The 22287-nt window shown below is 42.5% G+C and overlaps 1 protein-coding gene across 5 annotated transcripts in view; it reads left to right on the plus strand.

Moving 5' to 3' along the window:
• The window catches only part of PKHD1 (PKHD1 ciliary IPT domain containing fibrocystin/polyductin), a 391543-nt gene that overhangs the window by 186233 nt on the left and 183023 nt on the right, over positions 1-22287 (plus strand). For 4 of the 5 annotated variants that reach the window (XM_030555225.1, XM_030555226.1, XM_030555228.1 and 1 more), the window contains exons 38-42: positions 233-440; positions 2458-2615; positions 5129-5323; positions 9128-9253; positions 11673-11806. In XM_030555225.1, coding sequence (XP_030411085.1) covers positions 233-440; positions 2458-2615; positions 5129-5323; positions 9128-9253; positions 11673-11806 — 821 coding nt within the window. The remainder of the gene's footprint in view (positions 1-232; positions 441-2457; positions 2616-5128; positions 5324-9127; positions 9254-11672; positions 11807-22287) is intronic. The other variant, XM_030555227.1, reaches the window with a different exon arrangement.

The following is a 22287-nucleotide window of genomic DNA, read 5'->3' on the forward strand; positions in this document are numbered from 1 at the left end:
GGAACAATTCTTCCAACCTACCACTATCAACACTTAATTATGTTGTTCAGGGGTGTGGATTTTTCACACCCCCTTGAGCAATGTAGCTGGGTCAAAGTAACTTTTTAGGGTACTCCTGGTCATAGTCTGAATGACTAATCAGTATTTTCTAAGCACCCAGCTAATGTGATTTGTTGAGTCCTGCTTTGTGACTGATAACTACCCAGTTCATTTCTTCATGTATCATTCCTAGGTTGGGTGCCACAAGTGGTGTCCACACACCTGAAGTCAGCAGCTTGCGTTAATGACTCTAGGATATTCCTAGAGGAGCCTGTCGACTGGCAGCCTGGGGATGAAGTTATTGTGAGTGGAACCGGTCCTGGAGATACGTATCAGCAAGAGGAAATTGTCACAATTGAGGCAGTGAACAACACTGAACTCTACCTTACATCACCTCTCAGGTAAGTGGGTCATGGGGGAATCCCAACAACAGGTAGCTAACTTGTGATTTGTCTACACAGGAAGTTATCCTTGATTAAGTATTATGATTAACTCCCTATGTAGATGCTCTTATTCCAGAATAAGAATTAATCCAGAATAGTTAATCTGCTTTAAATTATTGCAGATTATTTTTCATTTGTAGAAAAAAAGTCAGTAAAGCATGGGAGTCAGGTTCAGGAATCGTAGCAATTCCAGTATAAAGTGATGACAATACTATATAATACCTTCCCGTGTGCATCAAGAGTAAACCAAGAACCAGCCAGTAGAGAGCTTTTTCATAGCAATTAAATCTTCAAAACTATTATGAAACTGTTATGAAAAACTCTACAACCTCAGGCTCAAAACCAGCTTCTCACTCTCTTATTTATGATAATGAACCCTTCCCCCAGAAAACGTCTGATGATATTTTACTGAACCCATTTAAAAAAAAATTTACTCTGAGCAGGAGAGTAGAATTTGCAAAGCTGAATTAGGTAACATTTATTTCTTATGACCCTATTGGACACTGAGCATATTTGTTTTGGTTTAATTTTCCTTTTCTTTGCCAGGGCACACACAGCTGGGGCATTTCCAAAAATAAAACCACCAACCCAAGTGTAATAAAAATGTTCATTCTTTTTGGATAGTAGAGTCTGAGATGGTCCTGGTTGCCCAGTGCTGGTAGTCTATGCTTCCATGGTGGAGAGAAAATTACAGAGTCTCTCGGGTTACTAGAGATTGATGCCCTTAATTATTAAAGTGGGGTACAGAGTAAAATACTGTATGTTAGGAATGGATATCATAAGTCCTACATTTGGTCTCTAGTTGCCTGAAAAATGCTGGCCAGGAAAAGCAATATTTGGAGGTCATTAGGGCCCAATATATTCTGAATAGGGCTGGTCAACAATTTTCCAATGAAACTGTTTTTCACTGGAAAATTGGGTTTTTGACTAAATGAAAATTTTTGCAAAAAGTGTCTGTGGAAAAATTTGATTTTGTGGTGGTGGTGGTGTTGATGTTGACTAACTGAATGCCCCAAACCAAAATATTTTTGATTTGGAAATGCAGCTACAGGGCATCTCAGGAACTGTAGTTAGATTGTCTTCTGCCCCTAATATGCTGTATTCACTGGACTCCTGGCCAAACTGCATCTCCCATGATGTACCAGGGCTTGGGACTCAGGTAATTCAGCAGCTCCTGTCTTTAAGAGAGGAAACCATGTTGCAGCGTGGGCGACGTAGTCCAACCAGGGAGCCTGGCCTGCAGAAGAGGATAGGAGCATGAGGCACTCAAACTAAAACTGTCCTGAAATACCATGGCAACATTTCCAACTAGAAATATATTGGGTTTTGGCTAAAATATTTTATTATATGAATTTCCACCAAAAATCAAAATTCTCTGTTCTTCTCCCACGCACCCCCCTTTTCTTTGACCAGCTATATTTCTGAATAGGATAGAGATAGGATGGAATAAATGAACAAAGCTCAAACTTACAAAACTGCAACAAAACTATTACTAAACTAGTGAGGATTTGCCAATGATTGCAATGGCAATAGAATCGAGTCCCATTCCACAATTGTCTGAAATATACAGATGTGACCTGAGAGCATCACTTGGCTCATACTCTTGAAGCTCAGCCTGGGTCACTCTTGGTGAACTTTTCTATGAACCTGATGTGAGTTAGGGGTCATAATGAAGGAACTTGATGGATTCAGATTTAATTCTGATTTTTTGTGTATGTGCATAGAACATGTTGAAACCTTTTTAAACCAACCAGAGTCTTTCCATACTCCCAAACCCTTTTAGAATTCACAGGAATTTGCTGTTGTAGTTATGAAATAGAGGTGGACTCAGAGCTAGACCCTGGAACTTAACAAAACTAGTTTGGACCCAGTTCTGAATTGTGAAGTTTCCATCTCTAAGCTCAGGATGAACGGATGGTTTCTGGAGACGTTCTTGGCAGTCATGTTCTTGTGTCTGTTGCTATGCTTTGTATAGGTTCCCCCACAGCTCTGGAGAAGAGTGGGTGCATGGGCAGCGCTTTGCTCTGAAAGCTGTTGTGGCATTGCTTAGCAGGAGAATTGTTGTCCGAGGAAACCTCACCAGAGAGAGGATGTCCCACTTAAGGGCGTGTGCTGAAGCAGGTATGTCGAGAGGTAAGAAGATTATTTGGATAGAGACATGTTCAAAGGAAAAGAAATAAATAAAGGCAGTATTGTTACTTTGACATCACATTATGGTATATCATTTTGTTATTCTGAACAGAATAACTTTGAAGCCCACTCAGCACCAGGAAAGTGAACTTATCTTTCCAGACATTGTTTGACATGAAAGTATGAGGTCTCAGGAGTAGAACTGAATTTCCTTGTTATCTTGGAGATGTGTTATCCTCATGCAGTTGTTGCAAGCCATCTTCAGACCCCCCCCCGCCCCACACCTTTTTAAAATGAGCCTAAAGTGGTGGTAAAGAGGATATCTTTTGACAATAATGTTTCCATGTACATTTTCCAAGTTTATGTTAAACTTTTAATTATGTTTACTAGGTAGTGACTTAAAGAAAATCTCCCAATCCTTTTTGTACTCTGAGTGTAGAAGACTGAGATGTTACTAAGTGCGTTTGGAAAACCTGGTCAAATAAAGATAATTGGTTTGATTTCCTCTCACTTACAGTGGTTTTATGCCTGTATAACTCCACTGACTTGCAGGGCAGGGTTCCTGGTTCATCCAGGGGTTCCTGCATAAAAGAGAGCAGAACCACACCCAGTAACTGTAATTTGAGGTGATAATTAGGACTGCTGACTGCACATGCTTTCCTTTAAAACTAAAATTCTGGCTGCTTTAAACTTTTGACACAAGACTTCATTTGGTATGCAGCAGCCAATTGCTGGTACAGCCCCATGGGTTTACTCTGGCACCCAGGAATATTGTCATTGATATGCAGTAGCAGTGGGAGGAGTTGGAGTGGTTTTATTTGTGTTAGAGTGAAGCTGTGGTTGTCAGAGGAATAACAAGATGATGATTTGAGTGGGTGTCAGATTGTCTGGAGTGGCTCATGACTGTGAGTGCCTACCTCAGGGCAGACTGTCAGAAAACGGGGCAGACACCCCCAAGTCCTGTTAGATTCTCGAGTCTATCTTGCCACCCAGACAAACTGGACTTTGTGATAAAAGGTCATTTAAACCAAAAATCACATCACATTTAGGTTGCTCTCAGTCCCAAGACACTAGTTACTTACCCCAGATCTCTAGATCTTACACTAAAGACAACACTGGTAGCCAATTCTGTAGTACACTAACTAAAGGTTTATTAGTTAAGAAAAGGAAATGAGAGTTACTGAGAGATTAAGGCAGGTAAAATATATGCTCAGGTGAGTCACAGTTTGTAATTCCAAATGGCGGCAGGGATGTAATAAATTGCCAGTTTCCCAAAAGTCTTTTCAGGGTTCCCAGATAGTCTCTGGGGACTCTGCTTTGCATCTGGTATGCTTCCCTGTAAGAGTCCAAATAGTCCAGAGATGTGGGATCTTTCCTGGAATCCATACTTATAGCATCTTCTCACAGAAAACAAGCTGTGAGAAGCCACGTGGGCTTTTCCTCTGGTGACGGAGAGAGGAACGCATTTTGAATCTTTGACCTCCGATCATCATACACAATGCCCACTTGCTTCAAAATGAGCTCTTTTCTGTTAAAGTTCTTTGTCTGAATCGCACAAGGCTTCTTTCTCATTTGATGGCTCATTTGGTGGGTTACTTAGTTACCGGAGTGTGTACAATGTACATGTTTGCTACTCCATTATACCAGGATACAGATAAGTAAAAACAATTCACATAACATCCCACTCGTTTACATGAAGTTTAAGCACCAAATACACTCTTCTACCACCTTTATCTATGCTAATACCCAAGTGAATTGCCCTGCAGCTCTGGCATGAGCTGGCACCTCGATTGCCAGAGTCGCAGTGGGATTTTGTTGTTACAGTTTTGTCTTAAAAATAAAAGAAAATAAATAAAATTGTGCTGTTAAAAGTGTCTGGACAATGTTGGAGACTGAAAATCTCTCTGTAGCCTCAGAAGGGGCACAGCTTGGGCAGAGGTAGTACAAATCTCCATATGCTACCCACCTGTGTGCCTCATGTCTGACCTGGAAGAGCCATCTCTAGGGACAAGAGGATTGTTCATGCTCAATCCCATTTAAATCCTCAACAAGGGAGAGGTGTGATCTGACTGCCAGTCTCGGAGCCCTGCTTCCATCTTTGACCCTGAGCAAGTTGCTACTTAAGCTCTGTGTCTCACTGTCCCCACTTGCCAGGTGGGGTAATAGTCTTTACTTACACCTCCGAGAGGTACTGCAAAGAGCTAATGTTCATAAAGAATTTTGAAGTATTCTCGTTGCAGTTTAATTCAAATACATCCATGCCCAATCGCCTTTTCACGAATCTGACCCACAGTAAATCAATGTCAAATTCATCTTTCCCAGGCACAGATCTATTTAGAACTGAACAGAAGGAGCTTACCGAAGCATAAAATGGCTTCAGCTTCCTGCAGGTTTCAATATACGTCCCTCTAAAAAGGATCAGCTCTTATGCATGGAAAGACATGGCTTAGGACTTTGCATGGAGCATAGAGTCACTGAGGGGCTGGGTCGCTGACAGACCCTCTGCTGTATTTCAGATGCCTCGGCATGTCCGTACAAGAGGAGTGAGAGGATGCTAGGATCCCGGGATTTGGGGGCCGTTATTATTGTGCAAGCTTTCCAGGGTGAGGACAGTCACATCCATTTGGAAGGCGTTCAACTCCAGAACATGGGCCAAGCATTCCAGCAGCACCTGAGCGCACTGACCATTGCCGGGGATGCCCATATGACTGGTGAGAGACTGGTTAGGGCACTTGCTTAGCACTTGGGAGACCTTGGTTCAATTACCTGCTCTGCCCCCAACTTCCTCTGTGGACTCAGCCAAGTCACTTAGCCTCTCTGTGCTTCAGCTCCTTATCTGTCAAATGGAGATAATAGCACTGCCTCGACTCTTGAGGGTCTTGTCAGGGTAGAGACACTAAAGTCTGTGAAGTGCCGTGGGATCTATTGATGAAAACTGCTATACTGTATAAGAAATAGGTGCTATTGATGATTATTATAGTTTGGAGATAGGCCCAAGAAATGCCATGAATCAAGCCTCCACTGATTGAACTTGGGCATGAAAATGATCATGAAATGGTAGAGTTCATGATTCTAAGGAATGGTAGGAGGGAGAACAGCATAATAAAGACAATGAATTTCAAGAAGGCAGACTTAAGCAAACTCAGGGAGTTGATAGGTTAAGATTCCATGGGAAACAAGTGTAACGGGAAAAACAATAGAAGACAGTTGGCAGTTTTTCAAAGAGACATTGTTAAGGGCACAGGAGCAAACTACTCCACTGCGTAGGAAAGATAGGAAGTATGGCAAGAGACCACCCCTGGCTTAACCAGGAGATCTTCAGTGATCTAAAAATAAAAAAAAAAACCTACAAAAAGGGGAAACTAGGTCAAATTACAAAGGATGAATATAAACAAATAATGCAAGCAATTACAAAGGCCAAGGCACAAAACGAGATCAAACAAGCTAGAGACATAAAGGGTAACAAGAAAACATTCTACAAACACATAGATGCAAGAGGAAGACCAGGGACCAATCGGGCGGGGGGAATAATAACAGAAAATGTGGAAATGGCACAAAGCTTAATGACTTCATTGTTTCGGTTTTCACCAAGAAGGTTGGTGGTTATTGGACATCTAACATATTGAATACCAGTGTTAATGAGGTAGGATCAAAAGAGGCTAAAATAGTGAAAGAAAAAGGTTACTTGGACAAATTAGATGTCTTCAAGTCACCAGGGTCTGATTAAATGCATCCTAGACTATTCAAGGAGCTGACTGAGGAGATATCTGAGCCATTAGCGATTATCTTTGAGAAGTAATGGAAGATGGGAGAGATTCTAGAAGACCGGAAAAGGGCAAATACAGTGCAAATTTATCTATAAAAAAGGAAATAAGGATAACCCAGGGAATTACAGACCAGTCAGCTTAACTTCTGTACCCAGAAAGATATGGAACAAATAATTAAGCAATCAATTTGCAAACATCTAGAAGATAATGAGATGATAAATCACAGTCAGCATGGATTTGTCAAAAATAAATCATGTCAAACCAACCTGATATCTTTCTCTGACAGGGTAACAAGCCTTGTGGATAGGGGGGAAGCATAAGACATGCTATATCTTGATTTTAGTAAAGCTTTTGATTCTGCCCCGCATGACCTTCTCATAAATAAACTAGGGAACTACAACTTAGGTGGAGCTACTATAATGATCTGGACAAACTGGAGAAATGGTCTGAAGTAAATAGGATGAAATTCAGTAAGGACAAATGCAAAGGACTCCATTTAGGAAGGAACAATCAGTTGCGCACATACAAAATAGGAAATGATCGCCTAGGAAGGAGTACTGCGGAAAGGGATCTAGGGGTCATAGCGGACCACAAACTAAATATGAGTCAAACAGTGTAACACTGTTGCAAAAAAAGCGACCATCATTCTGGGATGTATTAGCAGGAGTATTGTAAGCAGGACAGGAGAAATAATTCTTCCACTCTACTCTGCTCTTATTAGGCCTCAACAGGAGCATTGTGTTCAGTTCTGGGTGCCACATTTCTGGAAGGATGTGGACAAACTGGAGAAAGTCCAGAGAAGAGCAACACAAATTATTAAAAGTCTGGAAAATATGATCTATGAGGGATGATTGAAAAAATTGGGTTTGTTTAGTCTGGAAAAGAGAAGACTGAGAAGGGACACAATAACAGTTTTCAAGTATGTAAAAGGTGGTTACAAGGAGAAGGAAGAAAAATTGTTTTTCTTAACCTCTGAGGATAGAAGCAGCAGCAATGGGCTTAAATTGCTGCAAGGGAGGTTTAGGTTGGATATTAGGGGAAAAACTTCCTAACTGTTAGGGTGGGATATTAGGAAAAACTTCCTAACTGTTAGGGTGATTAAACACTGGAATAAATTACCTAGGGAGGTCGTGGAATCACCATGATTGGAGATGTTTAAGAGCAGGTTAGACAAACACCTGTTAGGAATGGTCTAGATAATATAGCCCTGCCATGAGTGGAGGAGACTGGACTAGAAGACCTCTTGACGTCCCTTCCAGTTCTATAATTCTATGATACTATGTTTTCTTTAAAATCCACGTTCCAAACCAAACCAAATTTTGTATTTAGGGTCCTCTCTCTCTGCTCTGTGAAATGTTTCAGACTAGGGGTGGTTCAATTAAATAAGAAATCCACATTAAGTTTTATTCATTCCTAGAACTCAACCTCTAATGAATCTTGTTGAAGATTTTAAGATATTTAATTGTTTTTCCCCTCTGCCTTGCAGCCCGTCTCAAATTATATTTCATTTTTGCTGCTTCTATATGTAATCATGGTCTGGCCAGCACTGGAAACAGAAATAAAATACTAAGAATGATCTTATTTCATTAGCTTCAGTCCAGCAACTGAAGACCTGGAAAGCTCATGGGTAAAGTTGGTTCTCATGAGATTCCTAGCCAAGCTTCATAGAATAATATAATTCACAGAATCATAGAAGATTAGGATTGGAAGAGACCTCAGGAGGTCATCTAGTCCAATCCACTCCTCAAAGCAGGATCCAAACCCACTAAATTATCCCAGCCAGGGCTTTGTCAAGCCAGACCTTAAAAACCTCTAAGGATGGAGATTCCACCATCTCCTAGGTAACCCATTCCAGTGCTTCACCACCCTCCTAGTGAAATAGTGTTTCCTAATATCCAACCTAGATCTCCCTTACTGTAATCTCATGGGGGAGGTTTAATTAACTTGGACTTTCAGTCTTTTAGGGTTTGTCAATCACTACTGCAGACTGCAGTAAAGTCTGGTGACTGTTGTAGGGCCCTCCAACTCCTGTTCATACCAATGGGAATCTTTCCTTTGGTGTTAAAGGGAGCTAGATCAAGTCCAGGATATGAACATCAGCTGAGCAAGCTTTGCCTTTGTCCTGGCATGTAGCCCACACTGGCCTGTCATTAGTCATTTCTGCTAATTTGCACATGGCTCACTGGGTTGCATATAAAAGATCTCTTACAGCGTAATGACATTTTTATTCTTGCTTTGCGGATCACTGGATGGCATATGTTCGGCTTCTTGTGTGATTGTGCTAAACTGGCCACATTTCAAAGTTTGTTGTATAGAAAAAAACTCACTTGCATGACATTGCTGTGATGCAAATTCACTTAATATAGTGACATCATAGAAAGTGTAATATATTTGTGTTAGCATGATGCCACAGTACTTTGCAACGTTATGATGCTGCTTTAAAACCTCATTATGTTGTGATGCAATGTCACAATGTTGCAAACATTTTACCAGTTGGAAATCATTTTGGGGCTGAGGGGGTAAAATTCATCATATAAGCAATACTTGCAGGTTGGTAAAATATTGCAAAATTTGGTAAGGGTGCACAGCTTGGATTGTGATCTGTCTCATTGGAGCATCACAGCAAGTTGACTTAATCAAGCAGCATCAGAGTTGATGAATAATAGTTTGTACAAAAACATCACCTTTAAGTGAGGCAACCTGGAGTTATATTCTTGCTTTCCTCTGACACTACCCTTTTCTTTCCAGATTCTTACGTTCGCGGTTGCTCTGTATGGGATTCCTTTGGTCGAGGACTCAGTCTGTCGAGGACCTCAGAGCTAAGAGTGGACAATAATGTTTTCTATAACATTTTTGGTCATGGGATTCTACTGGGTAAGTGAAGCAGAGGATTTCCAATCAACCTATGTGTGGCTCTTTATGCCAAGGATACTGTTAATCAAAACTTCCTTGGGTGGAAGAAGGTTCAATTCATGTTCCCTGGCACTAGTCTTGTGGAATTCAGTATATAATTTTCCAGCTTCCTCATGCAGCTGCTGAGGACCTATTCCCTTGTAACCATATATGCCTTGGGTCCATTTCTTATGAGCAGCATGGAGCTTGTTCAGTCCCATTGGTACTTCTCTCCCACCTCACCTCTTTTCTTTATAATCTAACAGTGGATAGAGATTCACCTGTCATAGAAAGAACTCTATGATGTAATATTTAAAGGCCTGGTTCACCAAAGCACATAAACATATACTTCCCGTTAGTGTTGATCAGGTGACATTGAAAACAATGGGATGATAGCACGTGCTTAAAGTCAAGCACAGGCCTAAGTACTTGACTGATTTGGAACTTGAGACAACAAAAATATTAAAAATCAAAATCTTTCTCCGATCTACCATTAAAGCAAGCTGGAGATTGGTCTGCAGACTGTTCCACCAGCATCCCATACTGCCTGACTATCTAATGATATCATGTTAGTTTTCGCTGCTGCCAGTCACGGATGAGAAACAGCAATTTAAATTTAAACAAACAAACAAAAGCCTTAGGCCCTGATCCTGCAATCCAGTGCACACATGCAGGCCTTCCTCTCGACTGGTGTCCCACTGAAATCACTTTGACTATAAACAGGTGCAGCGCTCAGCCTGTCCAGGTCTTAATCTGGAAATCTGTTCCTCCCATCATTCATGCTGAGACATAAGTCTGACTTTCCAATCTCTGGGCTGAACTAAATGTGTCCTCAGAAATTTTGGTCTGAATACTCTGTATCCTCAAGACTTCTTTAATGGCTTCAATGTCAGTAGCTCCAGAGGGTCTGAAAGATGAATTTATATATCATTTTGTTACCTGTAAAGGCATATTTATTATAGCTGCCTGTTTGCTGCTCTAGAATTGGATTCGTTCAATGATTTCATTTAAACCCCTATTTTCTAGGGTTTGCAGGACAGTCATAAAAATTTGCTCTGGGCTTAAAGTTAATTGGCAAACAAGATCCCGGCCTGGAAGCCAAGACTTGTTATGTCTCCTTTCACTAGTGTACAATCCTACTTTTGCTCTCATAATGGCTGTGACTGAAATAAGTACAATCTGAAAAGGAAATATTTCTCAGTAGGATCTAGTTCCAAGGTAAATGAAATGGAGGTTGCAGGGTGTGTGAAAAAATTAAGCTCCAAACTCAATGCATTTTTTTCCCCTGGAGATCAGCTTGAATTTAGGGTGGTTAATATGTGGGAGAGTACCTGTGTCTGGGGGAGAACTGCAGGGAGTGTTGGCGTATGTTATCCCTAGCAAGAACCATATTTCTTGTAAAGGAAGGGGGAGGTTGACTTGCATGTTCCCTGGATAGGGCTTGCCAATTTCCAAATAGATGATGGCTGGCATTTCCTTAGGATGGAGGTTAAAGTGCTTTTCTTTCCTTTCTGTGCCAATTCATGGTGCATGCTGTTTTTGGGACCCAACTGCAGCAGGCAGGGGGCATGTCTGCTGCTGTGAGTCATGGATCCATTGTTGTCTTCTGCCCATTGTCTAGTTCATGCCTCCCCCCCCAAAAAAAAACAACAACCCACCAAAAAACCCAACAACAACCAAAATAAAACAACAACAAGCAAAAACCCAAGGCACTTTGGCACATGATTGCATGATGTGTTTTTAATGTTTCTGTTTACATGGTTAAGGCATTGGCTGGGGACTCAGGAGATTTTGGGTTTAATTCCTGGCTCTCTCACAGAGTGCCTGTGTGAATTTAGGCAACTCACCTCATCCCTCTGTGCCTCTGTTCCCCATCTGTACAAGGTGTATCGTAATATCTCTTCTTTCTACCTGTTGTCTGTCTTCTCTGTTTAGATCATAAACTCTTCGGGGCAGAGACTGTCTCACTCTGTGTTTGTGTTTGTATAGTGCCTAACACAAGAGACTCTGATCTTGGTTCCTCTTGGCACGACCAGAGTACAAATTAATAACAACAGTTTCCTCTTCACCCTGTGGAAATTATCTGATCTTTCAACTATGCACCATGGTAATAATCTTCACCCCTGATATTTAGACCCCTGACATGTTACATTGATCCTGCTCCACTCTCAGATTTCCTTCTATGTTGTAACATGGATTCCAGAGTGCTTTGCAAATAGTATATGTACAACACTGCAGAAATGCAGCCACCTCTGTGGTGAAAAGCTGCGGCCAACCAGCATACACTGCCTTGCACAACAGTATAGGTGGGGAATAAAACATACAGAATAATATGTGGTCTGTATGAGTGATGATTGCTGGAGCTGCATTTGATGAATTTGTGCCTCTGATTATATTTTAGGAGAGTCCTTGGAACAGGGGAATAGAGTCAGGCATAACACAGTGATTGGACTTTCTGGAACTGATGGACTTTCCAACATAGAAACGTTATCACCAGCGGGGATCTACATCAGGGCTCCTGCTAACCAGATAGAGGTAAAGGTAAAAAACAACACTGTATCAAAGAACAACATCATGGTTTGAAATATAGTTCTCAGGGTGACCCAAACACAGGCTGTTCACTTACTGAGTGAGTTTTAATAAGTATGGTTACTGCAACAGGTTAGTAATACAAGTGCACAATGCTATATTCCCAAATAATTGTCTGTCTGTCTGTCTGTGTCTGTCTGTCTGTCTCTCTCTCTATATATATATAGATATAAATAAACACACACACTCTCTCTCTCTCTCACACACACACACACCTACACAGTGTCTCTTTCTCTCACAGACATACGGTGTGAAATGTTTGCAACTAAACTCCAGTCCCTATGTAACTTCCAAGCTTCTTATGTTTCGTTACAAAGTCCAAAGTCATCTTGAGTTCATCAGAAGGTGCACAAAATTTTGCCAAAATACCTAGGCTCAGATCTGATCAATTCTGGTCCAGTTTTATTGTTTCCATCACACTTTAAAAAACTCCCAGTTTTTCATGATCTGGATGGCAAACCAAATACAATTCCTCAGTTTCAAGTGAATTCCACCTGGATTTGTACCCAAAACTCAAGAAAAATTCCGGGACTGCCAATCCATAGAAACTGAAACCAATGAGGAACTACATATGAGGACATGATTTCCCCTTCTCTCTATGCTCCTCAAAGAGTTGTATCTAACTTTGAAAGTGAGAGACTGCCAACAGGTTTCCTGTGTTACTCTCATGACAAGTTTGCCTGAGAATAAAGAGAGAACTTTGATTTAATTCCCTGCAGGGCATATACCCAACTTTACAGGCCATTTTAGAGAACATAGTGGAGGCATCTATTATGTGTAAAAAAAAAAATAAAAAAAAATGTAGGCAGAGTAGTATGACTCTCAGGCCTCTAAACATAGAGAGATCTACAGAGTTGTACATTGGCATAGCCTAGAGCTGTCTGATTCAGTACCAATGGTTCAGCTGTTAAAGGCCTTGCTACATTTATCTGTCAATGTACTTGTGAAGCTAACTCAGTCAGTTTTCAATGCATTTGTTTAGCTTGTGTGCAATAATAGAAATACAGAGATCTATTTCGAAGTTGAGGCCATGGACATGTAACCAGACACTGGGGTTAAAACTCCTTTTCAAAAAACTACTGGGCCCTGTCCTCTGCAAGCCAGTGTGGGTGGAATAGCAGATGCTCTTTGCAATCTCCATTGTGATCTAAAGGGATGGGTATATAAGTCATTGCAACAGCACGATACTTAGGGCTAAAAGAAAACCAGGATTCTACCTCCCTTTATCTACATTATTAGTAGGGGTATTTATTATCATACAGTACCCAGAAGTGCTTGACAGAAAAAAGGAAAGACACGGTCACTGTAGGAGAGACCGCAATATATTTGTAGGCTTTTGGGGTTAGGCACAGTATCCTATGATGTGCCTATACCGTGCCTAATCTTGCTTGGGGCCTTTAGACTCTACCCTAATACAAAAAGTAGAAGTGCTGAACTGTAGGGCATGAAGGAAGGATTTTAGCCACAGTACTATGCTCATGAAGTTAATCAGTTTAGGCATGAGGGTTCATAAAAACATAAGAATGACCATACTGGGTCAGATCAGTGGTCCTCCTAGCCCAGCATCTAGTCTTCCAACAGTGACCAGTGGCAGATGCTTCAGAGGGAATACGCAGAATAGGGCAATTGAGTGATCCATCCCTTCTTATTCCAGTTCCAGCTTTGGTCAGTTAGAGATTTAGGGACACCCAGAGCATGGAGTTGCATCTCTGACCATTTTGGCTAATAGCCATTGATGGACCTCTCCTCCATGAATTAATCTAATTCTTTTCTGAACTCTGTTATAATCTTGGTCTTCACAACAACCCCTGACAAAAGTTCCACAGGTTGTGTGAGAAACTATTTTGTTATGATTGTTTTAAACCTGCTGTCTATTAATTTCATTAGGTGACTCCTAGTTCTTGTGTTATGAGAAGGAGTAAATAACACTTCCTTATTCACTTCCTTCTCACCAGTCATGATTTTATAGGCCTCTATCATATCCCCTCTTAGTCATCTCTTTCTTAAGCTGAATAGTCCTCGAGTTTTTAACCTCTCCTCTTATGGAAGCTGTTCATACCCCTAATCATTTTTGTTGCCATTATCTTTTCCAATTCTAATATATATTTTTTGAGATGGGGTGACCAGAACTGCACGCAGTATTCAAGGTGGGTGTGCCATGGATTTAGATAGTGGCATTTATGATATTTTCTGTTTTACTATGTATCCCTTTCCTAGTGGTTCCTAACAGGTTGTTAGCTTTTTGACTGCCTTTGCACATTGAGCATATATGTTTTCAGAGAACTATCCACAATGACTCCAAGATCTTTTTATTGAGTGGTGACAGTTAATTTAGTCCCCATCATTTTGTATGTATAGTTGGGATTATATTTTTCCAGTGTGCATTACTTTGTACTTACCTACACTGAATTTCATCTGCCATTTTATTGCCATATCACCCAGATTAATGAGATCCCTTTGTTACTCTTCACAGTCAGGTTTGGACTTAATTATCTTAAGTAATTTAGCATCATCTGTAAAAATGCTCCCTCACAGTTTACCCTTTTATCCAGATTGCTTATGAATATTTTGAACAGTACAGGTCCCAGTGCAGATCCTTGGCAGACCCTGCTATTAACCTCTTTCCACTGTGAAAACTGACCATTTATTCCTATCCTGTTTCCTATCTTTTAACCAGTTACTGATCCATGAGAATATCTTCCCTTTTATCCCATGTTTGCTCACATTGCTTAAGAGCTTTTTTGCTCCTTGTGTGGGACCTTGTCAAAAGTTTTCTGAAAGTTTAAGTACACCGTGTCAACTGGATCAGTCTTGTCCACATGCTTGGTGGCCTCCTCAAAGAATTCTCATAGATTGGTGAGTCATGATTTTTCTTTACAAAAGCCAACTCTTCCCCAACATATATTGTTCATCTGTGTGTCTGATAATTTGTTCTTTACTATAGTTTCAACAAATTTGCCTGGTTCTGAAGTTAGGCTTACCAGCCTGCAATTGCCAGGATTGCCTCTGGAGCCTTTTAAAAATCAGCATTACACTAGCTGTCCTCAAATCATCTGATGCAGAGGCTGATTTAAGTGGTAGTTTATATACCACATTTAGTAGTTCTGCAGTTTCATATATGAGTTCCTTTATATCTTTTGGGTGGATATCATCTGGTTCTGGTGATTAATTACTGTTTAATTTATCAGTTTGTTCGAAAACCTCCTGTATGGACACCTCAGTATGAGACAGTTCCTCCAATATGTACCTAAAAATAGTGGCCCAGTTGTGGGAAACTCCCTCTCATCCTCTGGAGTGAAGACCAAAGCACAGAATTAATTTAGCTTCTCTGCAATGGCCTTGTCTTCCTTTAGCATTTTGGTCATCCAGTGGACCTACTGATTGTTTGGTAGGCTTCCTGCTTCTGATGTACTTAATTTTTTGATGTCGTTGCTGTTAGTTTTTGTCTTTTACTAGGTGCTCTTCAAATTATTTTTTGGCCTGCCTAATTTTACTTTTACACTTAATAGAACCATAGAAAATTAGGGTTGGAGGAGACCTCAGGAGGTCATCTAGTCCAACCCCCTGCTCAAAATAGGACCAACACCAACTAAATCATCCCAGCCAGGGCTTTGTCAAGCCAGGCCTTAAAAACTTCTAAGGATGGAGATTCTGCCACCTCCCTAGGTAACCCATTCCAGTGCTTCTCCACCCTCCTAGTGAAATAGTTTTTCATAATAGCCAACCTAGACTTCCCCCACTGCAACTTGAGACCATTGCCTCTTCTTCTGTCATCTGCCACCATTGAAAATAGATTTGCTCCATCCTCTTTGGAAGCCCCCTTCAGGTAGTTGAAGGCCGCTATCAAATCCTCCCTCACTCTTCTCTCTGCAGACTAAATAAGTCCAGTTCCCTCATCCTCTTCTCATAAGTCGCTTGACTTTCATTATATTCCTTTCTATTTTCCTCAATATAGTTTCCATGCAGTTTGCAGGCATTTCAATTTTGTGACTGTTTCTTTTAATTTCTGTTTAATTAGCTTCATCATTTTTGTGTAATCCACCTTGATGAAGTTAAATGTTACTGTGGTAGGTTTCTTCAGTATTCCTCTGCCCCCCAAGCATGTTAAAATTAATTACATTATGGTCACTATTACTAAGCTGTTCAGCTATATTCACCTCTTGGACCAGATCATAAATGCTTCTCTTAGGAATACATCAGGAATTGCCTCTCCCCTTGTGGGTTCCAGGACTAGCTGCTCCAAGGAGCAGTCATTAATGGTGTCTAGAAATTTTCTCTCTGAATCTGGTCACGAGGTGACATGTACCCAGTCAATATGGGGATGAAATCTTCCATTATTATTGGGTTTTCTATTTTCATTGCCAGATATTTAAAGTTATGTAGGCATTACTCTGCTCAGCCTTGCAATGCCTAATTGACTTAGGAGCCTAAGTCATTTTTGAAAATGAAACTTAGGCACTGTATTCACTACCTTCTACTGTGACCTCTGACTAGGTATTTCCCACTCTCTATCTGTTTAACTCAAGCCTGCTCTGAAGACCTCACAGTTTATAAGAATGTGTAATGGCTGCCATTTTGGCTGACACACTGTAGGCCTCCTGAGCTAAGAGAGTGAAGTGCTTGAGCTAAAGGGACCACGGTTCTATAGGTGGGGGCTGTGACAGATTCACATCTTGTGTGGATTGGCACAGAGAAGGATATGTAATACACACTCACCGAACACAGTGCCTAAAAGGATGGTGCCCTGATTTAGCTTGGGGTTTCTAAAGACTGTCATTATCCATAATAAAAATGATGTTTTCACATGGAGAAGAGCATAGATTGCACAGAGCAGAGATGGTGGTCCCATTTATTCAGGCATCCTAGAAGGATGTGCCTTCCTATAAGCCTGCTGCTGTAGGATAGGGTCTGTTTTTATCCCAGCTGTACGGTGATCCACAGCCAGTGAGCAAACATTTTGTTACAGTATATGCAACTTCCTCAGCAGTGCTGTGCTTCCAGTGGCTCACCTTTGCAGCTGACCCACCTGCAGTGTCCTGTATGCTGTCCAGCCATTTCAGTTATGAAATTACTTTTCTTACAGTCATGCTATAATCATCATTGCTTCAGACAAGGCAGGCATGGAGCCATGTCCATGAAAGGAAATGCCAAGTGGACGTGATGGTCGTCTTCCTCTTCTGTCCCAGGGCAAGAGTGCACGTGGCCCTGTGCCGGTGTGTGTTAGGGATGAGAATTTCCAACCTCTTTACACCCCTCTACAGAAGCCAGAGACAATCCTGGGGAAAACCTAAGCACTAGGACTGGGAGTGTCAGTGCCCATTCCCCTTACACTGGCAAGCAGGGCTGGCTTAGCACAGGGATAGCATCTGCTACAGTGCCCCCCCACACTCATGGACACACAATACCACTTTGCGCTGCCAAAGGGGCACAGTTGTGAATGGAATTTCTTTACAAGCAAACTAACTGCTGTTGCCTCCTGAAGGACTTAAAAAGTCAAAATTTTGTCTACAAACAATTCTGCTTCCCCACATCATGCATTTTCTGATTTTTCCCATCCCACTTTTATTATTCCTGAACGTGTTCTAATCTCAGTTACTCCAGATTTGCCACAACCGGTGTAGTCACATCGTTTCAGTTACCCCGGTGAAGCTGAGAAAAGAATCTGGACCAGGTCCTGTTACAGCAATTCATAAATTCCTGCAGCCCCCGCCTCATCTGAAGTCCTAATCCTGTTGTCTGTGACTGGAAATGGTTGTGATGTTACAAACAAGAGGATTAAGATTTCAGATGAGGATGAAGCTTTGAAAACAAATATTTTAGTTCTAAGTGGATACCTCTGGTAATTAAAAAGGGAACTAGCAAGACCCATATATGCCTGTCCTCACCCTAACTGCTTAGGGTATGGCTACACTTACAGCTGTACAGTTCTGGGAGTTACAGCTGTCTTCGTACAGCTGTGTAGGGAAAGAGCTGCAGTGTGGCCACACTGACAGCTACCAGTGCTGCCGTGTGGCCACATTTGCAGCATTTGCAGCGCTGTTGGGAGTGGTGCATTATGGGCAGCTATCCCAGTGTTCAAGTGGCTGCAACGTGCTTTTCAAAAGAGGTGGGTGGGGTGGAGCATGACAGGGAGGTGGGGGAGACAGAGAGAGTGGATTTTTGGAGCTGACACTGTGGCTATGGCTACACATGAAATTTCAAAGTGCTGCCACGGCAGTGCTGCAGGAGCGCTGCCGTGGCAGTGCTTTGAAGTGTGAGTGTAGTCGGAGCGCCAGCGCTGGGAGAGAGCTCTCCCAGCGCTGCACATAAACTACATCCCTTACGGGTGTAGCTTGCAGCGCTGGGAGCTGCGCTCCCAGCGCCACGGCACTGATTACACTGAGGCTTTACAGCGCTGTATCTTGCAGCGCTCATGGAGGTGTTTTTTCACACCCCTGAGCGCGAAAGTTGCAGCGCTGTAAAGTGCCAGGGTAGCCATGGCCTCAGTCAGCTCCCTGCCTTGCATGTTTTAAGGACTGGAAGATACACAGCACCAACCTTCAATCATTTTAAAAGTTTTGACCCCTTCCCCCACCCCTCTCTTATTCACTAAATACAAATAGCCTTCAGACCAGATAAGCAGCTGCTCCAAAACAGACTCCCTCCTTCCCCCCGCTGTGTTGCTTCTCTCCTCAAGCAAACTGTGAACATTCCAAAGGAATCCCCCTGCCTGCCTCTGCTCGAGCAAACGAGCTGTGTTTGTTTTTTAGATAAGCAGCTCCGGGAGCCCGGAGTTCACAACAAAACAGCAGAGTGGCTGAACTGGCATTCTGGGATACCTCCGAATACCTCAGAGGCCAATTACAGCGTTTTTGGTGGCCACACTTGCAGAGCAGCTCTGCATCACCAGCGCTGCAATGCTTATACCCCAGGCAGAGCAGGAGTACAGCCAGCACTGCAGCCAGGGAGATGCAGCGCTGTATGTGCCTTGCAAGTATAGACGGTGAATAAGTTGCAGCGCTGTAAACCCACCACCAGCGCTGCAACTCTCCAGTATAGCCAAGCCCTTAGCTTGTGTTCTGTCCCTGGCCCCCTCCCTTCATTTGCTTTATTATCTATTTAGATTGTGAACTCTTTGGAGCAGGGTCTCCCTTGCTATGCACATGTACAGCATCTGTCACAACAGGTCCATGATCCCAACTGGAGCCTTTGGCTGCTACTGCAGTACAGATAAATAAATAATAAATATTTTAAATATCCCAAGTGCAGCTTCAATCACTCTCCCTTGGGACACTGTTCAGTCTATTGCCACTCACCGTCAAGGAGTAACTCTTGATGCTTAGCCTAACTTTTCCTATTACTCCCTTAGAAGCCATGCAGAATTTCTTCTCCTCCACAAGGGCATCTACACCTTTCAAATGTGGTAGACTCTTATATCCATGTCCGTTTCCTAGACCTTTAGTCACTCCTTATCCAAGCTGCACTTTATCTGTTTTGATCTTCTGTAAGTCAGTTTCTTCAGCCAATGATGTTTCTCCTCATGCGCATTCAGATAACACCTCTTTGAGTGAGTCAGGATTCATACAGAGCCAGCCATTAAAGAATTCCTCATTTACCCCAAGGTAATTCCATTGTCTTCAGTATACCTACTTCTATTTTACATCTAGATAAGGAGAACTGGGCCTGTACTTCTCTGCGGTTTTAGTGCATTGACAATCCTGGAGACTGACGATCTCTCTTTATCCTCAGGACAGACACCTCTTCAGTGCGCATCATCTCCAACATGGAGAGAGTGCATTTGGCATGAGAAAGCAACTTATTCTCCATGCTTATTCAGTCCTTAGCCTCTTGCTGCTCCTTAGTACAGAGATACTAATTAATGCTTAGAGCTATCTTTTTGTGTTTGTGGGCTCCAGTCCACCAGAAAATGTATGGAGATCAACAATTGCACCTAGGTCACCAAACAGCTGTCCTGGTAGTAATTTGAATTCACTGTTGTTCATGAAAAGTTCCCTAACTCCTTACCAATATCATCTGAACTAGCCAACTCTCAGATTATCAGACATTGGGGAGAGGACACACCCTCTACATCTGAGCATTGCCCACCATGGCTTCCCTACCATGAAGCTTTCTGAAACCTACTGCAATGTGAGTGCTCACTGAATAGACCCACTGGGACAACTTGTTGCATTCTGATGGGCTTTGACATTGGGTAATAGTGCTGGAAATGCCTTCAGTGTTGTATTTTATTGGTGGGGAGGAGAGGAAGCAAAGCTTTAAAGGACCATCACTGTTCATCCTAAGGTATTCATGAAACAGTTACGTTATCAGTTAAAAGGCACTTAAAACATTGACTGGGTTTTATTCCAATGACTTCAGATTCACACCTTCAGGTATCTTGCCTACACAGGCAATTAATTTCTCTCTGAAATTTTGATTGCATGGATGTTTGTAATACACTGACTTTACAAAAATTTGATTTCCACACAAAATTCCCTTCCTGCTTAGAACCGCTGCCTTCAAGCCACTGGCTGTCTGAATAAATGTACAGTTTTCCCTTGTGAATCTTCTATGGAATGCACAATTGCAACTGCAAGTAAAAGATCCTGGAATACTGTAATTTGACTGCAGATGCATTTTTTTAAGGGAAAGGGATCTGTATTGGGTAGCATGTTCTAAATTGTTGCAGCTCTGCAAGATGGGAGATGAGGCAATGCTTTGGACATTGATATCCTTTTGTTTTTTGAAAGATGTCAGAGATCACTACTGCAGGGAACTAACAGGGTCAGGAGACTGGCAATGGAATATGGAGCCTTTCACCTCTGGGTCACTGGTGTGGCTTTGATTAGGGTCATTACTCATTACCATTTAAAAGCTCACCGGTGACTTTTGCGAAGTGAGTTGGAGGTCCTAGTGGAAAAATGTCCACATAAAAACACCACAACGATTGACACCATCTAATGACAACTAATTTTGGCCATTGCCAACACAGGGCAGATTTGAATTCTGATTGGGGTAAACTCCTATCCCCTTTGAAGTCAATTGCAAAACTCCCATTGACTTCACTGGGACAGGATTTCCCTGCTGGTGTTGAAAAGTTCCTTATCTCATTGCTTATATCCCTGCATAATCTACTCCCTGCTCACTTAATTCATAAACTCATAACTTTAAGGTCAGAAGGGACCGTTATGATATCTAATCTGACTTCCTACATAGCACAGACCAAAGAACTTCAGCCAACAATTTCTACATCAAGCCCAGATTTTCTGTTTTGAGCTGTAGCATATCTTTTAGAAAGATACCCAGTGTTGATTTAAAGACTACATCTAAAATTTTGCAGCGCTGGTTGTTACAGCTGTATTAGTACAGCTGTATAGGGCCAGCGCTGCAGAGTGGCCACACTTACAGCAACCAGCGCTGCAAGTGGTGTTAGATGTGGCCACACTGCAGCGCTGTTGGGCGGCTTCAAGGGGGGTTCGGGGAACGCGAGAGCAAACCGAGAAAGGAGACCAGCTTCGCCGCGGTTTGCTCTCGCGTTCCCCGAACCACCCTGCAAACCGCAGGGAAGGAGACCTGCTTGCTCGGGGTTCCGGGAACGAGAGAGCAAACCGGGAAAGGAGACCAGCTTCGCCGCGGTTTGCTCTCGTGTTCCCCGAACCACCCTGCAAACCGCAGGGAGGGAGACCTGCTTGCTCGGGGTTCCGGGAACGAGAGAGCAAACCGGGAAAGGAGACCAGCTTCGCCGCGGTTTGCTCTCGCGTTCCCCGAACCACCCTGCAAACCGCAGGGAAGGAGACCTGCTTGCTCGGGGTTCCGGGAACGAGAGAGCAAACCGGGAAAGGAGACCAGCTTCGCCGCAGTTTGCTCTCGCGTTCCCCGAACCACCCTGCAAACCGCAGGGAAGGAGACCTGCTTGCTCGGGGTTCCGGGAACGCGAGAGCAAACCGGGAAAGGAGACCAGCTTGATTACCAGAGGCTTCCTCCTTCCACGGAGGTCAAGAAAAGCGCTGGTAAGTGTCTACATTGGATTACCAGCGCTGGATCACCAGCGCTGGATCCTCTACACCTGAGACAAAACGGGAGTACGGCCAGCGCTGCAAACAGGGAGTTGCAGCGCTGGTGATGCCCTGCAGATGTGTACACCTTCAAAGTTGCAGCGCTGTAACTCCCTCACCAGCACTGCAACTTTCTGATGTAGACAAGCCCTTTGTGTGGTGGAGAATCCACCATGTCTTTAACTCACTTCCTCCAATAGTTAATATCCCTCATCTGATGAAGTGGGTATTCACTCACAAAAGCTTATGCTCCAATACATCTGTTAGTCTATAAGATGCCAAAGGACTCGTCGCTTTTTACAGATCCAGACTAACACCGCTACCCCTCTGATATTTTTAAAAAACTGCCCTTTATGTCTAGTTTGAATGTGTTTTAGATTCAGCTTCCAACCA

The sequence above is a fragment of the Gopherus evgoodei genome, chromosome 3 (genome assembly GCF_007399415.2).
Source record: "Gopherus evgoodei ecotype Sinaloan lineage chromosome 3, rGopEvg1_v1.p, whole genome shotgun sequence".
Taxonomy (NCBI): Eukaryota; Metazoa; Chordata; order Testudines; family Testudinidae; genus Gopherus; species Gopherus evgoodei.